Source organism: Dasypus novemcinctus, chromosome 5 (assembly GCF_030445035.2).
Source record: "Dasypus novemcinctus isolate mDasNov1 chromosome 5, mDasNov1.1.hap2, whole genome shotgun sequence".
In the NCBI taxonomy this organism is placed as follows: Eukaryota; Metazoa; Chordata; class Mammalia; order Cingulata; family Dasypodidae; genus Dasypus; species Dasypus novemcinctus.
This window is the reverse complement of record NC_080677.1, coordinates 62661076-62683295: the sequence shown is the minus strand read 5'-3', so window position 1 is coordinate 62683295 and position 22220 is coordinate 62661076. Positions and strand designations below refer to the sequence as shown.

The 22220-nt window shown below is 39.6% G+C and overlaps 1 protein-coding gene across 4 annotated transcripts in view; it reads left to right on the top strand.

Moving 5' to 3' along the window:
- Positions 1-2824: 2824 nt before the first annotated feature.
- Positions 2825-22220, top strand: part of STEAP2 (STEAP2 metalloreductase) — a 29764-nt gene continuing 10368 nt past the window's right edge. For 2 of the 4 annotated variants that reach the window (XM_058297016.2, XM_004478679.5), the window contains exons 1-4: positions 2825-3596; positions 5366-5429; positions 18426-18950; positions 21517-22044. In XM_058297016.2, the coding sequence (XP_058152999.1) occupies positions 18459-18950; positions 21517-22044 (1020 nt within the window). In that variant the 5' untranslated portion in view covers positions 2825-3596; positions 5366-5429; positions 18426-18458. The remainder of the gene's footprint in view (positions 3597-5365; positions 5430-18425; positions 18951-21516; positions 22045-22220) is intronic. The other 2 variants (XM_058297017.2, XM_004478680.5) reach the window with 2 other exon arrangements.

Here is a 22220-nt window from a genome sequence, read left to right as displayed (position 1 = left end):
GTACCGCAAATGGACACAGAAAGTAGACAACTGGGCGGTGGGGGGGGGGGGGGGGGGAGAGGAGGGAGAGAAATAAAAAATATATATATATTTTTAAAAAAAGAAATGAAGTCCTGATACTTGCTGCTACATGGATATGCTTGAAGACATCATGTTGATTGACATAAATCAGTCACAAAGAGATATATATTGCATGGTTCCACTCATATGAAATAGCTAGAAAATGGCAATGCATAGAGACAGAAAGTAGAGCCCAGGTTCCCAGGACAGAGGGCAGGGGAGGGCCAAGGTGGGTAATCCATAATGGGTGTCAGGTTTCTATTTGGGATGATGGGAAACTCTGATAATGGGTAGAGGTGAAGGGAGCATGCAACATTGGGGATGTGATTAATCCCACTGAAAGTATGGCTGGGAGTGGTTGAGATCAGAAAGTTTAAGTTGTATAAATTGTTTCTACATTCTAAAAAAATAAAGAGAACTAAAGAGACAATGATAATTAAATGTAATACATGATCCTGGACTGGATCTAATATTGGAGGTGGAAAGGTCCAAAAGGATATTATATGAAAAATGGGAATATAGACTGAAAGATGTGTATTAACATAAAATTTATTGAGCCTGGTAACTGTACCTAAAGTGGTTACATAAGTGAATATCATTGTTCCTAGGAAATGTATGTAGAAGTATCATGTGTTCAAGGGTCATGATGTATACAACCTACTCTCAAATGTTTAGAAAATACCTAGATAGATGAGAGACAGAGACAGAAAGAAAGAAAGAAAAAAAGAAAGGAGAATGATAGAACAAATGTGGCAAAATGTTGAAATTGGTGGATCTGTGTAATGGGAGGGTTATGTTGTAGTTCGCTGTGTGAGTTTTATATTATTTTTGCAACTCTCCTGTAAGTTTGAAATTATTTCAGAATAACTTTAAGGAAGAAAAGCACTGTTTTACAAAAAATAGACATTGCACACACACACAAAAGGTTTGGTGCTCAAACCAAATATGAGAATTTGTTAGAAATAAATGGTCTTCACTGTAGAAGTTCTGTCTTTAATCCGTTATGCATTGTGAATCTCTGAACGAAGAAGGTCCTCTTTTTATCTCAAGACCTGCTATTTTCATCATAATTTATAATCATTTTATTTGCATAAAAATTTGTGCAGATTTTATTTGTTACTGTTTCTAATTTACCTTCGCCACCAAAGTAAACATAGGTAACCATATCTGTCTTCTTCGTCATTGTTCCTAATGTCCCATTCAGAGCACATGGTGGTAGCTCGATAGCATAGGAATGAATAAATTCGTTGCAGAGTATCTGGAGGGACTAGGGTTTAAAGTTACACATTTTGGGAACTACCACTCTAAAGTTATTCAACTGTATAATAACGTCAAAGAAAAAACTGTTAACACCTCTAGGCCACTAGAGATACATTTTAATAAATTATTGCTGTGCTTCAGTGGAATCAATTACTACTTCAGGGAACTGAAGAGAGCTTCTCACAGAACACCTCATGACCTGGAAAAGTCTTGCGAAATCGTGCTTATACTATGAAACTCCATCTGAAAAACAGTAGTAAAAATTTGTTGGCATGGGAATGAGCCAAAAGGAATCATGTTTTTCATCAATGCCAACAATCTTTTGGAACACATTTGATGACATGAGATTTTCTATCAAGGATATTTATTTTAATAATTTAAGTATGTAAAGCAGATATTCCTTCTAGAGACTGTAACTTATTGACTCATTGGTTCTCTTTTGGGACAAGTGATCTCATATTCCTTAATATTTTTTGGACATCAGAGAGCATGGTAAGATAGTTTTTAAAAATATTTAAAACATATGGTTCATCTACAGATTTTATTCAATAATTTGTGGGCTTTAAGATAGTTAGAAAATGTCCTAACTTTTAATAATCCTTTCTGAGATTTATATAAATTGATTGATTAAAAAAAACACACAGGAAAGCTACATACCTTACAATGACTGCTAAAATTCATTAATTTCCTCCACTGGTCCTCCGGAAGTGTTAAAGAAAGGAAGAAAAAAACCTGTTACTGTCATTATTTGAGAGAAGCGCTGGAGTGGAAATAATAAAAGTCTAAATAAAATATAGGGATTTTTTCCCCAGGTACCAAAATGGAAAGTATTTTACCAGCTGCCAATACCCTCACACCCTGCCTGACACATCACTAAAAGTTTAGCTTATCCTAAATGTCAAACCTTAATAATATTTGGCAGTGGGGGAAAGGGACATTTCAAGTCTTGGTAAGAATGTATTTCCACAGGTTGCATTTGCAATCTGTGGAAGGCTTACAAAGGGTAAAGTGCAGTGTTCCAAAGATCGATCCAAGACCACCTTCTCATTTTTTCCGGGTTAATAAACCACCCGGGAGAGATAATTTTTAAACTTAACTTACTGATGTATGAAAAAAAAACCCGTAAATTTGAGAATTTTCAGTAAACCGATTTTATATTCCAGGATAAAGATCTCTGGCTTCATTCACTGGCATTTACACAAAGGGAAAAGGATACCTGACTTGTAATCTGCAGAGAAAAAAATTAAGGGAATCTCAGGGCCAAAGGTGCCCTTACAGATCAGTAATCTCTTCAACACTCAAGGCCATTGTGGCCCCAGAGTTAAGTGGCTTTCCCAGGAACAATGAACAGACTCCCGGCCTAATCCGCTTTTCCCCAAGACCAAAGCTCAAGCAGCAGCAGCTGGAGAGGCCAAAGTCAACAAAGTAATACCTGCCCTCAACCGGTTGTAAGGGTCCTCTTACGGAGAGAATTTTAAAATGTGGTTCATGAAAGGGCATTTCTGTATACTTTATTCCAAAGACAGTCGATACAAGATATTTTGGGTGGGGAGAGGTGAGTGAAAGAACAGAAGAAAAAGCGACTTCCAAATGGACGCTCAGGAACTGGGAGTGGGCAGAAGGTGGGAATCGGGGAGGGGGATGGTAGAGTATAATAAAAACAAAGTCTAGGGCTAGAAGGCGATCAAACATCACGGAAGCAGTAGAGTGGGAAAGCGGGCTTGTTTTTTCCAGAGCTATTTCTAAAGGCGTCTCCCAAGGGCAGACTAAGGGAAAGCTTTTGCTGGAGTACGCAGGGGAGGGGCAGGTACCCAGCTGCTCTCAGTTGGGGGGAGCGCACAACTACCCAGCCGCGTTACCCCGGCTTTCCGCTGCACAGCTTGCTCCCCTTGCACAGCTTGTACCCCCTTGGCGCTCTACGTCCACCCCACTTTCCCCCCACCCTCCCTCAAACCCCTCCGAGCTCCCCGGCTCCTCCTCCGGCGTTCCCGTCTCCCCACCCCCTTCCTCGGCGCTCTGCGCTCGGCGCCTCCAGCGTGCAGCCCCTCGTGGCGCGTCACGGCGAGACCGGCCTCCGCGCGCCTCCCTCCCTCCTCTCCTGTTCCAAGCGATCCGGCCGGCAAGGCCCGGGAGCAGCCCGACCGCGCTCCCCGCGGCAGCCACACTGCAGCCGGCGGGCGGAGGCGCAGTCTGTAGGCCTTGGAACCCGGGAGGGCCCTTGGGAAGAAGACGCGGAGCTCGGACCACGGCAAGGCTCATCCCTGCCCGGCGTGGAGGTGAGCGGGTCAGGGAGAAGCGGGAGAGGAGGTGGAGGCGGGGCGACGGAGTTGAGGGTCAAGATGCGGTCCGCGCTGCGCGCTGCAGCCATCCTTCCCGGAGTCCGCGCCCTCTGCAGGCGTCCACCCAGAGCTGGCGGGGTCCCCGGTCGTCTGGCACTTTGATTTGGGGGTGGGGAGAGGGGTGGAGTGAGGCGTTCGTTCCAACTATTCCTTCCTTCTACTCTACTCCCTGAGCTCTCGGAAAGTCCTAAAGTTGGGCCCAGGTAAAAGGAGGTAGGTCAGGAGACTTATCCACGTAGGATATACACCAAAAGGAAAGGACAGGCAGGTTACCTTAGCCTCCCTCCCTATCAGTGTGGGTTGGTGCAGCGCACGTTCTTTGAAAATCATATAGTGCTGCTTTACGAACAGGAAAGTATTTCTGGTAGTCATTTTATTACCCAATAATGTAACAGTGGTGTGTTTAGTCAATATGTGTTAGAAGTATTTGGCGGCTTCTTTTAGTGTCCTAAATTATCTTCGAGCCTTGTGTTCAACCTCAGCCAAACTTGTTGAAAATTATGCCCTAAAAATCTTGCTCTGAAAATAGAACAGATAAAGAGAATTTTTGTCGAGAGATTTCCATTCATTATCTCCCCACCCCACCGAGAAGGATTGGTGTCAGTTTTTACTCCTCAGGCAGTTTTTGGATAGGAAAACTTATTCCAGGCCATGGTTAATTATCCCTCATCAGTATAGGATGGAAATGGGAGAAATAGAATTCAGACTCTTGCCCCCACTTCTACCCTCATTACTTAGCTTCTAATCCTGTTAACAGCTCCACTGCTGGGAACATTTTTAATTCATTCGAAGTCTCCTGTCGCCCCCAACCACACACACACACACACGTCCCCTTTTTTTATTTCTTCCTTGTATTGATCTTTTATTTGCCTTTCCTCTGTTTATTTTTTCATTCTCCAAGGTTATTTTTTAAAACTCTGCATCTCTCCCTCTGTTGCTTCAAAGTGTAGAAGCCATTTAAAGGAGAAAAATACCCTTCCAATACTTTGCAAAACATTTAAAACTATAAGAGTAAACTACATATGCTGTCATGGGTATGACCGCACATTTTTGCCTCTTAGCTAAAGTCAATCTTTTGGAAACGGGGGAATGAGACTAATGATAAATTAAACTAATTGTGCTGGAAGGAAGTGAAAAGCTTTATCCAAGTAACTGTTATCGTACTGGTGTCATGGAAAATGTACCTGTCATGGAAAATGAATATAATTGTACTTTAATAGTGAAAAAATAGCACAGATGAAGGCAAACAATTTTTTAAAGAAAGGATCATAATCAAGAGAAGAGAGAGAAAGAGGACATACCAAATGTTTTAAAGACTAGAGCTGCATCTGTGATAAAGGACACAGGACACTAGGAGATGCATTTATTCCCTGTTTGGCCAGTAGCCATGACCTTGACATATCACCTAACCCATCTGGGACCACCGGTCTTGATCAGCAAAAAGAAGGGTCTGACCTAGAGCATTATTACATGTTTTGGTCCTAACATTTTTTAAATGCATTTAATAATGAAATATATTTACTGCATGCTTATTTACAATGTGGCAGAACTGTACTGGGAAGTGTGGAGGCAATTACAAAAGGAAACTTTAACGAGGTGCTGAAAGGGAGAAAAAAAAAACCCAGAATGACTCATTCTACTAAAGAAATAAAAAGTACAGTATGCGCAAAGTTCTAAAGGTGGGAAAATGGTCTTTTCTACTCCAGGTACTAAAAGGACAGTATGACTGGACCATAGAGAGTGAGAATTCTACAGGATGAGCCTGGAGAGGTGAGCAGGGGATAGCTCGTTCAGAGCCTTTCGGGTAATGGTCAAGAATGGCCTCATAAGTTTTAAGAGCAACAGGAAACCACTGTTTTTAAGGAGGGGAGTGACATCATCCGATTTTGCATTTTAAGATAATCTTATCTGCTATATGGAGAATGGTTTGGAAAGAGGCAAAGAAATAAGTAGGAAAACCTGTTAGAATAGCTTTGCAGAGTTCAGGTGAGAAATGGTGGACTCCTGGACTAGGATGGTGACAGGGAGAGGCATTTAAGATATATTTTAGAGAACAGGAGTTGGTGGTAGATTTTATGTCAAGCTGAGGGAAAGCAAGGACTCAAAAAGGACTTCCAAATTTCTGACTTGAGCAATTGAGTGGGTTGTGGCACCATTTACTGAGATGAGGAAATTCTGGGTGAATGAGAACAGGTCCAGGTAGAAAGGAGTTTGGTTTTGAAAATGTTACCTTTGACATGTTGCTGAGAGAGGACATAATAGAAAGTTCTTGGGAGGGAAAAAGGGATGGTCTCTGTGTCAGAAGTGGACAAAATGACTTTTGATAGATGAAATTGGTGATCATAAATTTAAGGTGAAACTAATGAGTTGAGTTGTCTGATTTTTCTTCAGCCATCTACAGCCACTTGGATGCGAATGCAGATACAGAGAAAATGGATAGCTAGGTTCTTCCAGGATTGAGTTTTGCCAAGTAAATATGGTGGAGACCAAGAGAGAGTTGGGGGTCTTTTCAAAGGGGTGACTGTAAATATATATTATGGAATCTATGCTGGATTAAGAGGAAAGAGAAGCCATAAAGGATATCAGTGGATAATGAGAAAGTAATGGGGTCATGGGGTCTTATGTCTCCTGATATCTAGATTATCAGTGTAAATATTTGACTAAGGTCATTGGAAGGCTAGGAGATAGTGCTTGGAGATTTCTAGAAGGAGTAACTAAGGTAGAGTGAAGGCCAGGACTCACTGCCTGTGATGAATAAGTCAAGGAAACAAGAAGCCATGAGATTTAATGATCATGCCCTTGGATATTCTAGTACTGTAGAAGGTTGACAGGTGTTGCATAAAGAGAAAGACTATAGGTGTACTGGGGGCTGAAGTCTCCAGATGTAGGAAATAAGCTAGAAGTCAGTAGAGGACAGGAGTGAGGATGGAGAGAGAGTATTATGAATTCCATGGGCCTCAAGGGAGCAGAGTTTTTGCAGGCGAGTCGAATGGTCCAGATATGGTGTTGCAAGGTCAAGAGTGCACCTTCCCCACCTCTTGGTCCTAGAGGATAATATTTTCTTGATAATTGTTATTATTCAGCCAAAGGGGTGCTGATGCAAAATACCAGAAATTGGTTCATTTCTATAAAGGGTATTTACTTGGGGTATGAGCTTACAGGTACTAGGCCATAAGTTACTTCCCTCACCAAAGTCTATTTGGAGCAAGATGGCTACTGACGTCTGTGAGGGTTCAGACTTCCTGGGTTCCTATGTTCCTGGGGCTTGCTTTCTCTGGGTTCAAGGTTCCTTCCTGGGGCTGGCTTCTCTTTCCTCTGTGAGCCTACTTCCCAGGGCTCCAGCTTAAGTCTTCAGCAGCAAACTCCAACATCAAAACTCTAACATCAGAAACCCCAACTCTGTTCTTTGCCATACCTTTTATCTGTGAGGTATGGGGTGGGGACTCAACGCCCTAATCATAACTCAGTCATGCCCAGGTACAGATCAGATTATAAGCATAATCCAATATTTCTTTTTGGAATTCATCAACAATATTAAACTGCTGTAATAACCTATCACATTGTAAATGTCATCAAAATCTGAGGACAGCCCTTTCAGAGTTACTGTTATCCAATAATTAATGCACTATTTATATATGAAACAAAATAGTTTCTATTTTTCAAAATTAATATAGCAAGCAGCTGTCAGTTAGCTAGAAGCATATCAAGTAAATACCTCTAACAATTGAAAATCTTTAGGAGGTCGTGTAGCTGAGTATAATTGAATTCTCTTACCTCAAAAATTTACATTCGAGTGTTAAAAGCATAGAGCAAGTCAAATTTCCATTCAAGGAAATTGTGGCCTTCAGTTTTCAAGGAGCCCGTGTCCTACTTAAATCATACTTTTAGATCAAACTCATAAAGTTGAAGTGTTGAAGTATTAAAAATAAGGTGGTGATATTACCATGATTACATAGCTTCAAGATTCAGAAACAAAAGAATTTTAGTGTTGGAAAGAACAATGGGAATCAAGTACAACTATTTGTTTTCCATTTAACCAAGGAAACTGACACTAAGAGAATACCTAGAACTGTCTGTTCGGCCTGCCACCAAAAAGTAGAACATTCTGTAATTGACATAGTCCTCTCAGTTATTTAATCTACATTACCTGTGTATAACATCAAATGAGAAGGTAGCAATTCTAAGAAATTGCTATTCAGTGGGTGGCCCAGGGATAAGCCCTGGGAGCATCACCTGGGAGCTTATGAGAAATGCAGAACCTTGAGCTCCACCCCAGACCTGCTGAATCAGAATCTTCATTTTAACTAGACCCCAGGGGATCATATTCACATTTCTGATAGTTTGAGCCTGTATGTTCCCCCCATTCCTGTGTGTGTGAACCTATTGTAGGGAGAACTGTTTTATTAGATTATTTCAGTAAGGCATGATCTAGAGTGGGTTTTAATCCTCTTATTGGATTCCTTTATAAACGGGATGAATATGGAGAGAAGGAGCTGCAGAGATAGAGAAAAACCCCCAGAAACTGAGAGAGAAAGTCCCAGAAGCCAGAAGCTAAAATCAGTGGAACCCCGGAGAGAAAAAAACTGAAGAAGCAGGTAGCTGGAGGAAGCAAGAAGCTGAAAGCAACAAGACCCAGGAGGAGAAGGGAGAGATACAGATTCTGCCCTTTTGCCTTGCCATGTGACAGGAGTCCAGGATAGTCAACAGCCAGTCTTCAGAGAGAAAAGCATTGCCTGATGAAGCCTTGATTTGGATGTTTTCAGAGCCTCAGAACTGTGAGCTTATAAATTAGTAAATCCTCATTGTAAAAGCCAACCCATTTCTTATATATTGCTTTCTGCAGCTTTTAGTAAATTAAAACGTTCAAGATGGGCAAGTACTTTTCTAGCTGTTCTAGTGCTAGCCAATCCATTTGCAAACACTCATAGGCTCAGCTCTGGAGAACTGAGACAGAAAGACTTGTGAGACAGAAAGAAGAGATGTCACCAGTAGAACATTCTGAATTTTGAACTTTCTGAAACAACAGGAACCAAGTATGATGGGATGATCCATTTTAAAGAATGACATTGCCCTTCCCAGTAAGTGAAGAGGTAATTGCAAAATAGTGAGTGGATGTTTTGGAAGGGGAAAGGAATGTATGCATTTTCTTCAGCTTCCTGCATTCAAGGGCAACTGCTACTCTTCCACTAGTGTTACTTTTCATTATTTCAAACAACAATGTAGAAATAGAGGTGATTGAGGACCAAAAGCCCACATCTTCTCTCTCCAAATACCAAAATAATTATTAGTTGGATGCTCGTCTCAGTTCAGTTAAATAAAAATCTGAGGTTTGGTGGGAGGGCAGACCAGGTTTTAAAGGTCCCTAGGTGATTCCAATGTGCAGCCAGGGTTGAGAACTGTTGCTTTAGTAGGTCATGCCAGACAACTGTAGGAGGAGTCAGCTCTGCGATTGCAGTTCTCCTGCTCCAACTACAAAGCAGTGGAAACCTCCAATACTACCATAGCTCTGAACTGAGTTAACAAGACTCTGATCATGCTCTTGAGAGCCAATGGAGTTTTCAGAACATCAGTGGAGGGATGATTTTTTTATTTAAGAAGAGTTTACCTTTGACCAGTTTCCTTAAAATTTGAGTAACAACAATTACTATTGATGGAAATGTTCTAAAATTGGATTTTGGTGATGGTTGCCCAACTCTGTAATGTACATAGTACATTTAGAATGGGTAAATTTGTGATATACAAACTATACTTCACTACAGTTTTTTAAAAAGTTGTTATGCCTGTATCAGTACTTGTAATTTCCTCATATCGAACAGATAACCAGGAAGTCAATGCCAATTCTGTGTCTTGTAACAGCAGCATCTAGCTGAATGCCTGACAGATGGGGTTCAATAAGATAGTGGATGGATGGATGGATGGATGGATGGATGGATGGATGGATGGATGGATGGATAGATGAGTATGGTTATAATCTTTGGTTGTGGATTGATTCCTAAATTGATGTCAATCCCCAGAGATTCCTAAAGCTGACAGCATCTCATGGGCATTGGCGCCATTTGCAACCGCAGATATTTGCCACCTGTAATGTGATATGGAATTGAAATAAGGATAAATGGTTTTTTGTAGAGCAGGGATTATTAACCAGGGATCAGTGAGCTTGAACTGACATTCAGAAAAACATTCTTGGTGTGGGTGTAATATATTTATTAAATAATACACAGTATAGTGTGGACTTAGTAGGGAGTCTGTGGTTTTCACCTGACTGGCAAAGGTGTCTGTGGATCAAAAAAGAACCCCTAGTGCAGAGGCAAAAAAGCCAGGCCTGTCGCAGCAGACTGTTTACAAGTGAGTTTCTTATTTACAAGTGAATTACTATGACAGAAAAACTTGTATTTGCTCCCAATGAACATAGATATCCAAATTACTGTCTGTATCAAGGTTTTCAGATGGGGAAATTGTTTCAGTCATGCCATGACCTACTGCCAGCTTCCTTTTAGACATACCCCCTGGACATGTTAACTTTTACTGTTTAGAAAGTTCAGGTACACATAAGGCACATCGTTCTGCTTGAATAAGCAGGTGGCACTTGTAAGGTGGATGGAGGGTGCAGTTTTCTTTTTTTTTTTTTTTTTTAAAGATTTATTTATTTATTTAATTCCCCCCCTCCCTTGGTTGTCTGTTCTTGGTGTCTGTTTGCTGCGTCTTGTTTCTTTGTCCGCTTCTGTTGTCGTCAGCGGCTCGGGAAGTGTGGGCGGCGCCATTCCTGGGCAGGCTGCACTTTCTTTTCACGCTGGGCGGCTTTCCTCACGGGCGCACTCCTTGCGCGTGGGGCCCCCCACGCGGGGGACACCCTTGCGTGGCACGGCACTCCTTGCGCGCATCAGCACTGCGCATGGCCAGCTCCACACAGGTCAAGGAGGCCCGGGGTTTGAACCGCGGACCTCCCATATGGTAGACGGACGCCCCAACCACTGGGCCAAAGTCCGTTTTCCCAGTTTTCTTATCTAAACTATACATAGAAGAAAAATGGGTGGGGAGGTTTTGGAGGGTGTTATTGCCTTAATTTATTGAAAAGGAGCCCAAAATGTTATGAACTAAAGTCCTTGGAAAATAAAGTTGTTATTTTTTGCAAAAAACTAACCTAGACTAACTTAGATCTAACCAGAAACTTTTTGTTGAAAATTTGAACTGGAGTGCTTTCCTGCATCAGTAATTACAATGCGAAAAACACATAAAATTGTATTTTGGTGATTTAGGACTTAGAAGTACCTTAGAATCATACCAACATAAAGGTATATAGCATTGAACCTAGGAAATACCTTGGAAATTACTTGTTCTTTTGAATTCATCTCATTAAAATTCTCGTTAATTGACGAGTCTGAACTGCTTGGAGCTAGTTAGTTGAGCTTTTGATATACTGTAATTATATTTCTTTTCTGAAAATTCTTTTGTTGGTTCTATAAAATATGAACACAAAAAGGCACTCAGGTCTGAGTATGACATATATATATCATTTACAATGCTGATGGTCTGTAAACGAAGAAAAAAACTATATAGTTTTAATGAAATTACTATTTCCCTCATAATTTTAGGAAAATTACCATCAAATGAGGATGTGTGCTAACTACCCAAGAGTTTCAGCTGAGCAAAGTAATTTAGTAATCTCAGTTAAGTGGGTTAGTCAAACAACTAATAATGGCTGGATTCCATTACGTTAGGGCAATTCTCAGACTTTAGGATGCATCAACCTCACCTGGAGGGATTGTTAACCTGCAGATTTCTGGATCCCTGCCAGTTTCTGATTCTGATTCTGGAGGTCTGGGGTAGGGCCTGAGATGGAGCCTGAGAATTTGCTTTTCTACCAAGTTCCCGGGTGCTGCTGATGCTGCTGGCCCTGGTTCCACATTCTTAAAAACCACAATGTTAGAGAATCACATTCTGATTTCTAAAGTAGAATTACAGCTTTGCTTTTGGGATTTTCTAAGGTGCTTAAGACCTTCCAGAAAAAAAACCAAAAACTTTTTTCCTCCAAAAAAACTTTTTTATTGTCATAGATATAAACAATTGGGTTTTATTTGTTGTATAAATTATAAGAGGATTTATGGCTTATCTTAGTGCAGCCTAAAGGTTGTGATAGTGAGAATCACCTTCTACTTAAGAAAATTAGAATGGGATATTTGACAATTCATCTCTAGACTCTGTCCCTCTTTTTTTTTTTTATGTTATTTTTTTTTAATTAAAATTATTTATTTTTACGAATTACATTCAAAAAATACGAGGTCCCAATCAACCCCACCGCCCCCACCCCCCACTCCCCCCACAGCAACACTCTCTCCCATCATCATGAGACATCCATTGCACCCAGTAAGTACATCTCTGAACATCACTGCACCCCGTAGTCAATGGTCCACATCATAGCCCACACTCTCCCCCGTTCCATCCAGTGGGCCCTGGGGGGGTCTACAATGTCCTGTAATTGTCCGTGAAGCACCACCCAGGACAACTCCATGTCCCGAAAATGCCTCCACATCTCATCTCTTCCTCCCATTCCCCAAACCCAGCAGCCCCCATGGCTACCGTTCCCACACCCATTCCACATTTTCTCTGTGGACATTGGATTGGTTGTGTCCATTGCACATCTTTTTCAAGTGGGGGCTTAGATTCCACATGGATACTGGATGTACTCCTCCTGCTTTCAATTGTAGACACTCTAGGCTCCATGTTGTGGTGGTTGACCTTCTTCAACTCCATGTTAGCTGAGTGGGGTCAGTCCAATAAATCAAAGTGTAGGAGCTGAAGTCTGTTGAGGCTCTGGGCCTGGGTGTCTTATTATCAGTCCAGAGATTCAAATCCCCTAAATATATCTTAAACCCCAGCACCAACTACAATTCCAATAAAGTAGCATGCAAGTCTTGTGGGAAGAGATCCCCTCCGAGTTCAATTCCATCATGTAGAAACACCAGCTCCAAAGAAGGGCCATCTGCCATGGCAGTGAACCCCATCTGCCATGACCATAGAACCCGTGGGTCTCTTTATCCCTCAGAAGAACCAATACCTGGGGTTGTATCTACTTTATCTGTCTCTTAGACTCTGCTCAGTTGTGCATAAGGACATTCCTTCTGACAACCTCCAGACTCTTTTTTTTAGAGACTCATAGCCTTATAATCTCATTTCTCCTTTCCATTTCCCCCTTATATTAGGTCAAACAGCATTTTGAAGTCATGTTATTATATGTAGACAGGGATATTCTGCTGATCCGTATTGAACCTTTAATTCAAGGTCATTTTCTAGTTGCATCTTCAGCTGGTATGTGGTAGTGATCCTTTGGTGCCAGGGAGGCTCATCCCCGGGTGTCATGTCCCACGTTGGGGGGAATGCACTGCATCTACATGCTGAGTTTGGCTGTGAGAGTGGCCACATTTGAGTAACATGAAGGCTGTCAGGAGGAAACTCCCAGGCACAGTGCTACTCTAGGCCTTGTTCTTATTGCAGATGTATAGGCTCAAAAGCATAGCCATTAGTATCAGGAACCCACTGTTGGGCCCTCCTTCCTTCCTGGTTCTTGCCGTTGCCCCTGGCGGACTGCCACTGCTCCCCAGGGTCCATGACCGTGACTCCCCGGCCAGGCGCCCAGTACCCGCCCCAGCTGTTGTTTTTCATTGTTTCCACTATGAGTATATCTAGACATTACTATATACCCTGGGCATATGCCCTGTATAACTCCCTGTCAGCCATATATATCCTGTCAATAACATCCTATATCAGTATTCCTCTGCTGCCATTGTTGAACCACTCTATGATTCAAAACTTCCTGTAAAGTGAATCCCAACATAATGTCAGCTTCACAAGAGTCTTAGATCACCGAAATTCATATATACAATATACAGTACTTCCCCAGATCCACCATAAAACCTTTTCCCTTCCATAGCGATAATCTTTTAGCTTATTCATATCATATTTCCTGATACTGATGTACAGATTCCGTGTCCCTCTCTTTTGAGTATTCTTTAACCTAACCACAGACTTCTGCAAATGCAGGGACCTTACTCCATGTTGTTTACGTCCCCTCTCTCGTAAGACTTTATTCTCCAGAAGACCAATAAAATAAATTTTTAAAAAATAGTGGGATGTGTTGCCAACTCAAACAGTTCATCTACTACTATGTTTTGTGAATTAAAGAACATTTTTGACCCCAAAAAGTAAGAAAGATATACTCTAAGAATAGAAGACAGTTCTTTAAATTGAATAATTTTATGAACAACTCCCTCTTCCAGCCATATTTTTCTTAATTGTTGTAGACCACTGATAACTTCATATTTGGAAACCAGTGGCCTAGCCAACTTTTAGGGTGAGGTCACAGAAAACCAAATATTAGTTTTAAGTAGAATGAACCTGTATTGCATTAACTTGGATTAAGAAAGTTGAGTATGAATTAAAGATTTTTTATATCCAATTTTATCTCTCTCTCTTTATATATGTATGTATGTATAGAGAGAGAGACCTGTATGAGTACCATGCAATACTGTCCTTTTCTGATTTTCGATTTCATTTATTTATTTCTTCCCACCCACACGTTGTTTGCACTTGCTGTGTCTGTTTGCCTGCCTTGTTTCCTTAGGAGGCACCAGGAACTGAACCTGGGACCTCTGATGTGGGCTGGGGGTACTTAATCACTTGAGCCACCTCCACTCCCCTCCTCTGATTTTCTAGAGTAACTATGCTCTGATCATACAATCTAGTTCTTATATTTGCAGCTGTGAGGCTTTATCCTGCTTTTTATTATAAATACAGCCTGTCTTTCCTGGCTAGAGTATAAATTCCTTGAGTATAAGCACTGTGTCTTCTCCTGCCCTTTTATGTCTTTTCTTGCCCTTTATGCCTTAGGTACAAAGCATGCAGTGGCCTGGACAAATTCATGTTGGGCCACAGCAGGGTAGATTTTCCTTCAGATTTTAGTCACATTATTCCTTATAAATAGAAATCTGTAATTTAAGGTCTTTACTTTTTTTCCTTAAAAGGGCAAATCTTCAGATATCGACATTTTTTGGTTTTTTATAACCCCATTTTCATAAATATCAAAAATGTGAACTTCAGCTTTGCTCCAGGGTACTTTCCTCCCCTCTCAGGAAAGGATCATTAAACAGGAGATCCAAAATGCTAGATCAGGAAATTATAAATTGATGAGGTTTTGCTCCAGTGTCTCAGCACTGAATAGTTTCCCACAGTTTGTGGGAGACAGGTTGCTTGGACTGTCTATGTAATGCAAATCAAAGAGTATATGGGCACACTTCTTAGTCCTCTCTTCTTCCCTCCCCTCAAAAGCCGAACTCCCCTCTACGACAGAACTCACCTGGTTGCAGAGTCCCCAGAAGACATGAGTTGTTGTTCAGGGTTTTTGAAGAGTTACACAGTGACCAATCATGTTTTGTTTTATAGTATTAATAAACCTAGCCCTTTGGTTGATTTTTCCCAAAGAAAAATGGGAATTATGCCAATCATATTTTGTCTTTTTTGTAGCTAGAATTCCTCAGCTTATAACTTGGGATTTATCTAAAACTATATTGTGCTGAGATTCATAATTTCAGTTTTTAAAATTGGTATTGATTTTAGAAAATGTAGTTACAGATGACATTTGGAGATGCTAAAAAATTCTGAGTTAAGATTCCCCAGGTAATGTTTTCACTACAGTTTTAGAATGAACATAGGATAAAAGACTCATATTTGAATCCTGGTTGTGTCACTATAACCTGTGCTGTCCTAGGCAAGTCACTAAAGGTCTCTGAGCTTCTGTTTCATCTTTAAATGAGAACAATAGTGAAATGAAAGTGGCTCAAGCAGTTGGGCACCTGCCTACCATGTGGGAGGTCCCAGGTTCAGTTCCCAGTGCCTGCTAAAGAAGACAAACAAGACAGCAAGCTGATGCGACAGGCTGGCGCAGTAAGCTGATGCAACAGATTGATGCAATGAGATGACACAATGAAGAGACACAACAAGGAAACAGAGACACAAATGGGGACTGACGTGGCTCAAACCACTGGGCACCTGCCTCCCACCATGGGAGGTCCCAGGTTCAGTTCCCAGTGCCTCCTAAAAAGAAGACGAGCACACAGCTAACAAACACAGAGAGCAGACAGCGAGCACAAACCATGAGCGGGGCTGGGGAATAAATAAATAAATCTTTTTTTAAAAATGAGCATAATACCATGTTGACAGCTATTTTATATTTTATAAGAAAACACTCTGTGAACTATGAAGTAGCACACAAGCATTATTATATGCCTTCAGCAATGTACAATTAATGTCTCTCAGACCCATTAAAAATGTTTTTTTTCCGCTCATGGATGCCATTCCTTAAAACTATAATGAAAGAAGCTCAGTATTAGTCCAGCTTCTGTTAGTAGCCACATAAAGAGTTCTGTCAGAACCTGCCGTTGGAAAGACATGCAAAAAAGGCCCAGACTTGTTAGTCACCCATTAACATGTATAAAATACATGTATAATGAGGGGCCCAAAAGTGAACGTTTATTAGGGCCTATTGTATTTTTACCTGAACATGTTCTGATTTACAGAAGGGGTTTGAACTCGCTTTGTAAAATAAGAATATAACTGCTTTAGTTTAGTTTTTTTGTTTGTTTGAAACGGCTTTATCATGATTCTTTGATTGAAAGATTTTATAATTCTAATATTTTGGAAGATGCTACAATATCTATTCAAAAGGAGTCAAGCCTGAGATATAGGAGAATTAGGTTCCTATAAGTGAGTCTAGTAACTCTGTTCTCCCTTAAATAATGTATATGATTAGGGTAAGTAAATTGGTTACTTCACCCTTAATTTTCAAGTGAAGTGAGCATTGATGTAATTATTTATGGTTCTTTTTCTGCTCCTGATTCCCAGGTTATCCAAAGATACTTCCAAGGGATATTGGCAGTTTTGTTGAGTACTGCCCTAGTGCCTCTGATACCTAGCCTGGCCTTTGGGTGCATGGGACCATTCCAAGGGAAAAGCAGATAATCACAACCCTTCTATCTTGAAAGGAGTCTTGTGAAATGAGCCATGTGTACTAGATTCAAACATAGTTTTCTCCTTTCCCAGGTTCTGAGTTAGGCATTAATATCATGAGGTAATGCTGAGGAGCAATGAAATGACCAAAGAAGAAATAATGTACTAATATGAACACAGCCATATATTTCCTACTCCCCACCCATTCCCCCAAACATTCTCTTTCTAAGTTCCTTACATGCACCCAAATGACACATACTATAGCTAGACTGCCTGGGCTCTAACCCTGGCTCCCCCACTTACTCTCTCCTAGGTCATTTGGCAAGTTATTTATCTTGTGCATTTCTCAGTTTTCTCATCTGTAAAATGGGGATGATAATATTAACACCTATTTCATAGGTATGTTGTGGAGATTCAATCAGTTGCAACTATATAAAGCACAGAACAGAACTGGCACATAATATATGCTATCTAAGTTTTAACTATTATTATTGCTATTAGTGTCTTTCAAAAGATTAATTTACTGATGTATGGTGAATCATTGAATGTGACCCACTACTAGGGAAAGAAGTCAAATTTTCCTGGCTCTAGTATTTTCTAACTTCACTTAATAAAAACCTCGAACATGTTTTTTGAAATATTCAACCAGCTACCTGTAAATTCTTTAAATCCTCTAAAGCAATCCACATCTGCTGTTAGCATAAAAGACACTTAGCAATGAGGATGGAATGGAAAAATGTTTTCCACTCAGACCCAACAGCCACTCTGATTCATGGCAGATTATTACAAATATGAAAATTTCAGATGTTAGTCCCTTAAATAGAAAAGAATTTAACAAAATTTCCAGAAAGAATTAACTTTATTATATTCTATGCAGCCAACAAGTAAAAAGGGGAAGAAGAGATTTCATAAGTATTGTGTAATTTAAGACCATCGTATATTATTATTCCCCTTTTCCACTGGAAAGCCATCTTTGTCAATGGTAAGTGATAGGATGTGGGGTGAATGCTAGACGTCTATGAAGTTTAATTAATCCGTTAGTATATTTGGTGTCCATTTTCCTTAAAATATCATTTAACTGCCAGTGGTTCATTTTTATTATCTGATTTACTTTACTCTTACATAGTTATAAAGTCATTAGCTACCGAAGTATATAAAACGGTTTATCTCTACCACAAATGACTCTTGAAGGTTTGGGGTTGAATAGTTCATCTGTTTTTTATGTCTCCTTTTGTCTTGGGAGCTATCACATTGACTTGTGGTCCTTTTCTCTTCCTTCAGTGTCATTTTCTGATTTGCGCCCTTGGATCTGCTTAGAAGCTGGGTAATCAGGCTTATTAGAACTTTGTTTTTAAAAGTTCTGGGTGAAAACTTTGTTCTTTCCTTTTTTAATCTAGTGCTTTGCTGTTCAAAGAGGGACCCACAGACTGACAGTATCAGCATAACCTAGGACTTGTTAGTAATGCAGAATCGTGGCCTCACCTGAGGCCCACTGAATCAGAATCTGCGTTTTAACAAGATTCCCAAGTGACTCCTATGAACTTTAAAATTTGAGAAGCCCCACTTGAACACATCATTTCTGAGATAATTCTTCCATTTAGACATCCTTTTTCAGCTTACAAATTGTATCTTGCTGTGTTCCACATTACATAGCATGCCAACTTATTTTACCTCTAGACACAAGGGAATGTATAATATTCTATAATCTGGGAGTGTTTCAATGTTTGAAATAGGTAATTGATGAACATTTAATTTTGTCTCTCCTAGGACACTGTTGGTGATCTTGGAAGAGTCCAGATCATGGAATCGATCTCTATGATGGGAAGCCCTAAGAGCCTTAGTGAAACTTTTTTGCCTAATGGTATAAATGGTATCAAAGATGCAAGGAAAGTTACTGTAGGTGTAATTGGAAGTGGGGATTTTGCCAAATCCCTGACCATCCGACTTATTAGATGTGGCTATCATGTGGTCATAGGAAGCAGAAATCCTAAGTTTGCTTCTGAATTTTTTCCTCATGTGGTGGATGTCACTCATCATGAAGATGCTTTAACAAAAACAAATATAATATTTGTTGCTATACATAGAGAACATTACACCTCCCTGTGGGACCTGAGACATCTGCTTGTTGGTAAAATCCTGATTGACGTTAGCAATAACATGAAGGTAAACCAATACCCAGAATCCAATGCCGAATATCTGGCTTCATTATTCCCAGATTCCTTAGTTGTCAAAGGATTTAATGTTGTCTCAGCTTGGGCACTTCAGTTAGGACCTAAGGATGCCAGCAGGCAGGTACGTATTCTTAAATTTTATTCTTATTTGCTTGGGTATTTTGTGGTTAAAAATATATCAGACATTTAAAAACAAATTATTACATTCTCGAAATAATTATCATTTTAAAACTATATATGAGCACCAGAAGGCCACATTCCTCTTTCCAAACTGATGTAAAAAGCTGAAAAATTAACTTGGACTTTCCTTTCATAATCAACCAATTAAAGAAAAGGAGCATGGTTGGCAAATGAATAATGTGACACATTACATTGAGTCTCTCCTTGCTTCCTCAAAAATAGAAATAGTGAACATGTCTTTTACTTTTCCTCCCTCCTTTCCTGTTTCCTTTCTTTCCTTCTCCTTCCCCTGTTCTGTGCTTGCTTCCTTACAGCTAGCTATTTAGTAAAACAGTAGTATATCTTTGTATGAAACTATTTTTCATATGGTCCTCAAGAATAGTGCTTTAGAAGTACCTTTTTCTTTTACATATATTAAATATTCACAAAATTTAAAACAGCGCAGTTTTTTGTTTTATTTTCAGCATTGATTTTAGTCTGTATGGGAAAGGCACAGGCAGTCTGCATTTCTTAAGTCCGTCTCAGCATATAATTCTTTCAATAGTACTTTATCTAGTTCAACTTGAAAAGCAGACAGGTAGCCCTGTCAATGCTTTTGTGGAATGAGAGTCTTTATAAGTCAGCAGTAAAAGAAGCGGAGTATAGAGTATCTTGAAAATCTTTTAAGGGTGTGGTATGCCATTATAATTAAGCATGATGATAAAATAGTTTTATTATTTTTGTCCATAAAGACAGTTGACTAAATGCCTTAGACAATATATTTAAGTATTGCAGCACTGTATGCTGCATATCAAAGCCATAATAACGATTCACTTTCAAGTCTTTAATTTGGAGGACTAACCAGTAAAAGAATACATATTCCTAGAGAGTTTGTCTAAATCCTTTATTTTTTTACATATCCTCCAAAGTATAGCAATGGATATATACTGGGCAAATAGAGCCAAGACCTGTGAGATATACATGAATTTATTCCTTAACCCTTATTTGCAATTATTTTAATTTTTAACCAAAATGTGGAACAGTGATTATTTCCATATGAGTTACAGAAATAATTTCATTTGTGTTTCATAGTCCTCATGCCCTTATCTTGAATATTTGATTTATACTTTTAGGTTTATTATGAAATATTATAATTTACAGACATCTCTAAATTTTTTCCAAATGATATTTTAAATGTTAACTCTATCATACTCACAAATGTTATAAGTTAATTTAGAATGTTTCTCCTTATTTTACTGGTATAAAAAGGCCTCCATTTTATATGTTCATGAACTTTCATATAACGGTATTGTACAATATACAAGAAAGTATAGGATTTGTCATTCATCTGGCTGTTAGCTAAAATTAATAATCCAAAGAGCTCTGTACAGCCACCATTATGTAAATAGGTTTAGCATGCAACTATTTCAGGGTAACCTACTTCAGAGCCCTTATGTAAACATCCTCAGGGATATATTTAGATATCTATTTTCCCCAAACATTACTTGGAGCCTTAAAGCAATATTTTTCTACCCCTAAGGGAGATGACCTATCTATTTGTAATAATGGCTCACTCCAGCAATGAACTTGGTGCTCAACAAATATGTGTTGAATTCTCAACCCTATCTATATCTGAGAGGCTTTGGTTGTTTGACAGCCCAGCCTCACCCCCAGCCATAATGTCATTAAGTTACTCTAGAGGTGAAAGCTTAGTCTTAGAAAATGGCAGTTCTTTACTGCTTAAATTACCTAAACCTTATCATTTAATCTTTTTCCTGACCAGATATATCATTTAAAGATGAAAGAATTTCAGGATATTGACCAATGAAACAACATAACTGAGATTATCCATGGTTTTTCAGAGACATTTGGAGAATTGGTTTCTAAGCTTAAAGAGAAATTTTATAAGCAGTATAGTATCATGAGGCAATTTAAAGGTTTTAATAGTAATGCCAGCATCCAAAGTCCATGCTTATCCTTTCTAGTGTTGGGTATCTGTAAAGGCAGTGCTTGCAATCACTCTTCTAGGCAGAATCACCAAATATTGTCCAAGAAAGCTGGGGGAGTCAGTCCCAAGTCCTGCCCTGTGCCCCATGGGAGTTGGCAAGCTGAGGGTCTGGGGAAGGTGGTGGGTTGGGGGGTGGTAGCCAGCAACTTGGACTGAGCACCAACTAGAAGGCTTGAGGGCAGACCTTATCTCACTACTGCTACTGAACCAATAGAAAAATCTTCCTTTCCTTCCTCTTGCCTTCCTTCTCTGAGGACTCGCCAATTCCAAGTTCTAGCTGGATTTCTCTGAATTGTACTGTCTTGTTATCATGTGTGACAAGAACTTTGTTGTTTTTATGACACCATTTAAACCTATTAATAAATAGGTTGATACATTATCAAATGCTTTAACTGCTCAACCTTAATAGTTTGCATCATTCAGACATCACTGTGGCACTTCATAGATTTAGTGGAGCATGTGGTTGTTAATCAGGTTTGTAAACAATAGTAGCAATGTGTCTTTTTGTTTTTTTCCACAGGTTTATATATGCAGCAACAACATTCAGGCTCGGCAACAGGTTATTGAACTGGCTCGTCAATTGAATTTCATTCCAATTGACCTGGGATCATTATCATCAGCCAGAGAGATTGAAAATTTACCCCTGCGACTGTTTACTCTCTGGAGAGGGCCAGTGGTAGTAGCCATAAGCCTAGCCACGTTTTTCTTCCTTTATTCCTTTGTCAGGGATGTGATACATCCATATGCGAGAAATCAGCAGAGTGACTTTTATAAGATTCCTATTGAGATTGTGAATAAAACCTTGCCCGTAGTTGCCATTACATTACTGTCCCTGGTATACCTAGCAGGTCTCCTGGCAGCTGCTTATCAGCTTTATTATGGCACCAAGTATAGGAGATTTCCACCTTGGTTGGAAACCTGGTTACAGTGTAGAAAACAGCTTGGATTACTAAGTTTTTTCTTTGCTACAGTCCATGTAGCCTATAGCCTCTGCTTACCAATGAGAAGGTCAGAGAGATACTTGTTTCTCAACATGGCTTATCAACAGGTATGGAACATTCTTGCTACTTTTCAGACTTGAGGAAAAACCTTATTAGTATGAATTTGTAAAATGTAAGATTTAAAAAGGTGAAAAATTTGCATATCTTGTAATAGAAAATTACTTTTGATATATTTAGGGTGGGGAAGGAATTGTTCTTTAAACAATATTTCTGCATAAAAATT